Raw genomic sequence first — 4,630 nt, 5'->3', positions numbered from 1 at the left:
TTCTCACACAGTTTATCAGGACTTTTTAATGTGATGGTTGTTTTTACGCTGTACTCCGAAACTTGCAATGTAGTATAAATAGTATATAGTATATAAAAGTACAATACTTGAGATATAAAATACAGGTAAAATTACAGATTGAAAAATAATACTCAACAAAGTATGACTTTGTTACAATAACAACAGTAAATGTAATGAGTTTCTTCAACCACTCAGTATTATATTGTGTGTCTCTTCAGGCTGTTGGCAGAGGGACATTTGGAGTTGTCTTTAAGGCCGTGTGGAAAGGAAAGGACGTAGCAATCAAGACCATTGAGAGTGAGAATGAAAGGAACGCTTTCCTTGTTGAGGTTTGTTGTTTTGTTGTTCTCAGTGCATTTCCTGTTTTTGGTGTAGGCTGCTCTGATTGTGAAGCTGATACTGGTGCAGTAGGACTTTAAAGATGTGAAAGTCAGCTGATGAACAGTGGCTTGTTTAGTGAAAGATGACATGTTTGCGTATTGTTTGTTTGCTTCATTAGACCTATTGTTAGGCCCTATGAGATGATAATGTGAAATATTTTTTTATCTTACAAATTTAGATTCTGCTATACCTTTAAAACTTGAGTAACTGACAGCTTTATACTGACACTTGAACGCACTACGAGCCACACACACATTAAACAGGAAGTGTTGCTTTTGTATACTGGTGTTTTATCACAAATACTGGAGCTTGGTCTTTGGATACAGGTTACATTACATAACACCCATAACACAAGTCCAGTGTATGCAGACATATATATATATATATATATATAATGTAATACAAACAGACAGAAAGATGAATATATAGATGGATATATTTATGGTAATATGTGTGTTGTGTTTGTGTACAGCTTCGCCAGCTCTCCAGGGTCAATCACCCCAACATTGTTAAGCTGTATGGCTCCTGTGACAATCCAGTAAGTATACAGCACTCAGAACTGTGGCGCTGATTACTCCTGTATTATGAACATACCAGGGCCCTTCTCTATGATGTGTGTGTTGAAGGACAAATGAATGAATTTCAGAGCTCATCAACAGGGTTTTAGATAAGATTTGTTTCATTGAAATGTTTGTCCCTCCACAATGCCATCAGGCATCACCTCGGTTGACAGCAAGGTCAGAGAGGGAAGGACTGCCTTTTTCTCTGAAGCATGTGGTGTCTGTTAGCCTTCAGTAGAGATGCAGAGATGGACTGTTTTGTATTCAAAAGTTAAAGCTCAGTACTCTCACTCTGAGGTGTGCCAACTCTGCATGGAAATATAATGTACTCACATAAAAATATATCACTGACACAATATTACAATGCCGGAAGTGTTAACATGTAGCCTTCAAAATAAAAGTCGTGAGTTAATTTAGCATAGGATTTATAATGCCCTGTTCTTTCTACAACATACACATGGAAAAAGTTATATTTTTTGCAGTGGTTGTATAAGAGCAGAATATTCTGGAGTGTGTGGGTAAAACACGGTAACATCAATAAACACTTTGTGGGTTAACAACTGCATTATTTTAGTACATCATCATGTTTTTAGTATGAACATGTTGTCAGGGAGTTGCAGATTGTAGCTATATTTACAGGCGGACATACGGCCGATGCCTCACTGTCATGCTTTCACTGCTAAGGTAACATCATTTGTTTTCTCAGGTCTGTCTGGTCATGGAGTATGCAGAATGTGGATCTTTATATAACCGTAAGTAATATTATGTCTGTAAAAAATATAGTTGATTCACATTGACTGGATGTCATGATCACAGGATAATAAAATAATTTTTATTATTTATTATGATTTTGTAATAAATTATTATATATACAATATATGATCATACAGTATTATCTCATTCTCTGCTTCTCTTTTTGTATGTCACTTATAGTGTTGCACAGTGCAGACCCGCAGCCCCACTACACAGCATCCCATGCCATGAGCTGGTGTCTGCAGTGCGCACAGGGAGTAGCCTATCTGCACTCTATGAAGCCAAAGGCCTTAATTCACCGGGACCTTAAACCACCAAAGTAAGACTCTTCATGATCAAACAGTTTTTGTAAGAACTCACTGCTAGGTATGTGCTAGCTATGAGTGATTTTGAGGAGTGTTTTTGTCACTTGATCTATTGATTGATTCCATCATTGACGATCACAAGTCACAAGAAGGTTTAAAAGCTGCTTTAAATGTAAATATGTATAATAATTAGATGATCCCTAGAGGATTCATTAGAAGAGTCCTGTGACTTTTCATCTAGTGCCTTCATCAGTAAAATATATTTGTGAATGAAAAGTCTCTAATCTCTGTCCACTGTCGTGTTTCAGTCTCCTGCTCGTGGCTCGTGGTACCGTGCTGAAGATATGTGACTTTGGAACAGCTTGTGATATTCAGACCTACATGACCAACAATAAAGGCAGTGCCGCCTGGATGGCACCAGAGGTGTTTGAAGGTGAGCCTCAAACTCTTTCTCTACTTTGCAAACTAAAACTACTAACAGCAAAAAACGGATATGAATGTAAACAAAGCCAAATCCACTACGTAAACCATGCAAATAAAACAAATCTGGGCTACCTACAAAAGTGATAGATGTTTGTTCATTTTAGTTGTATTGTGCAGATTTTCTTGTGTTGCACAGTCAGTAACTGCACATACAGTATGGTCATGTGGACCATTCTCTCTTATTTTAGTCAGCTGTTTCAAAAATATGTGACCATTGTTGTGATTAGCTTCCAAGGTACTGACTTGTACCTGCATTTTGCTAGTTGTGATTTTTTTTAGTCCTGAATACAATAAAAATAACTTAAACGTGTGTCTTCCTCAGGCAGCAACTACAGTGAAAAGTGCGACGTGTTCAGTTGGGGTATCATCCTGTGGGAGGTCATCACACGCAAGAAACCCTTTGATGAGATTGGAGGCTCTGCGTTTTGTATAATGTGGGCCGTCCACAGAGGTGAGCAAATCCTGCACCAGTTACAACTGTACAAGCTGCTTTGGTGATGTGCTTTTTCATTTTGTTTTGTTCCTTTTATGTTGACCTTGTATTTTAGCTCCTCACTCAGATCGACTGCTTAAACCTAGGTTAGAGGAAAACTGTAGTGAACTGTAGCCAAATCACTGGAGACGCTGCAGAAAAATCGGCTGTGCTGAGAAAAATGAAAAGCAAGCTAACCCAGAGTGTCCCATAAACATCATGCAATTGCATCAATAAAAAAGGAGGAATAAAACTGGGAACAATGGGTCTGTACTAGGACTATACCGGTAAATGATATGACTATTTGTGAACAAGTGCTGTTCTGCATTGTCAAGAAAACTCCTGGAAAATTATTTCTTAAAAAGAGTGGGAACCCTGATAGAGGAAAAAAGGTGGTACTTAAGAAGGGTCAAAATCAGTGGTCAATCATTTTTTGTTATTTCTACATGGAAAAGAGTGTTTCACCAATAGGTCAAGCAGCCTAAATGAATGCAATTCCGGGTGGGTGGATGTTGAAAAATGCCTGATACTTCCCCACACTAGTTTACTGTGTCACTGTGTCTCTCTGTCTCGTTGACACTGGGCAGGTAGCATCCAATCAGTTTGTGTCAACTGATTGGATGCTGATTGGATTGTGCTGTTTCTAAGGTGAGAGCAGCTCTCTTGTTTTACTATGAGGGGTTCAGTGAGAGCGGTTTAAAGTTGACCATAGTTCAGTAAAACAAAAGAATGAGCTGAAAGCCTCATAGAGCTGCAGACTAACTGTTGTTTCTTCCCTGCAGTGATCATAAGCACGCAAAGCTTATCACATTTAGGCATTCCAGACTCACTGTTTACTACTGTGACGCAGGTACAAGGCCTCCTCTCATCAAAGACCTTCCAGAGCCCATAGAGACTCTGATGACCCGCTGCTGGGACAAAGAACCCAGCCAGAGACCGTCAATGGAGGAAGTCAAGAACACCATGAGCAATCTCATGAAGGTATAGTTCAATCACACTTTCTGTTTGGGTACAGAACAAACTAAACATAAGATAAGAATTAGCTTTAGAGATGTCGGTGGGTATATTTTTGAAGCTTTGGACCGAAAGTAGGGCTCATAGTGAGTCTGTCTTCAATGAACCTAACAAACTCAACTAAGGTCAAACCGTCTCATTAAGCCAACTCAGAGTTGATGACTGGCTAAACAACCATGTTTGGAAGTTCATCTTCCTTCAACTGGATATTCTTGCTCTGCTCTGTACACATAGGCATGAGAGTCAAATTGATATTCTCATCACCAACAATGTTACCCAAAATGTTGAACTGTTCCCTTAATGTGCTAATGTTTTGTTAACACAAACACGTTTGGATATGTTTTTCCTTCTAATACGGCTTTATGGTCCAGATCAAACTGTAATGAGCTCTTTGTAAAAGTTGGTGTTGGTGTGTTTGGATCTTCCAGTACTTTCCAGGCTCTGATGAACCACTCAAGCTCCCTCACCAGTCTTCAGCCACAAGCACAGGTAACTCCAACTTCTACTAGAGTACTAGAGCCATTGTTCATTATCATCAGTCACTACTATTAGTATAGTTGTTGTTGTCTGTCTCTGTCTCTGTCTCTACCTCTCTCTCTCTTACTCTCTCTCTCTCTCTCTGTCTCTCAGCCCAACTGGTC

General features: G+C 39.1%; 1 protein-coding gene across 2 annotated transcripts in view; it reads left to right on the top strand.

Moving 5' to 3' along the window:
- LOC118337252 (mitogen-activated protein kinase kinase kinase 7-like) overlaps window positions 1–4,630 on the top strand; it is a 12,748-nt gene that overhangs the window by 1,424 nt on the left and 6,694 nt on the right. Inside the window, exons 2-9 of one of the 2 annotated variants that reach the window (XM_035674188.1) lie at window positions 240–350; window positions 875–940; window positions 1,669–1,714; window positions 1,896–2,034; window positions 2,329–2,453; window positions 2,826–2,954; window positions 3,826–3,956; window positions 4,418–4,478. In XM_035674188.1, the coding sequence (XP_035530081.1) occupies window positions 240–350; window positions 875–940; window positions 1,669–1,714; window positions 1,896–2,034; window positions 2,329–2,453; window positions 2,826–2,954; window positions 3,826–3,956; window positions 4,418–4,478 (808 nt within the window). The remainder of the gene's footprint in view (window positions 1–239; window positions 351–874; window positions 941–1,668; window positions 1,715–1,895; window positions 2,035–2,328; window positions 2,454–2,825; window positions 2,955–3,825; window positions 3,957–4,417; window positions 4,479–4,630) is intronic. The other variant, XM_035674189.1, reaches the window with a different exon arrangement.

Source organism: Morone saxatilis, unplaced genomic scaffold, assembly GCF_004916995.1.
Source record: "Morone saxatilis isolate NCDOM2014 unplaced genomic scaffold, NCSU_SB_2.0 Contig3, whole genome shotgun sequence".
Taxonomy (NCBI): Eukaryota; Metazoa; Chordata; class Actinopteri; family Moronidae; genus Morone; species Morone saxatilis.
This window is presented reverse-complemented; position numbering and strand designations above follow the sequence as displayed.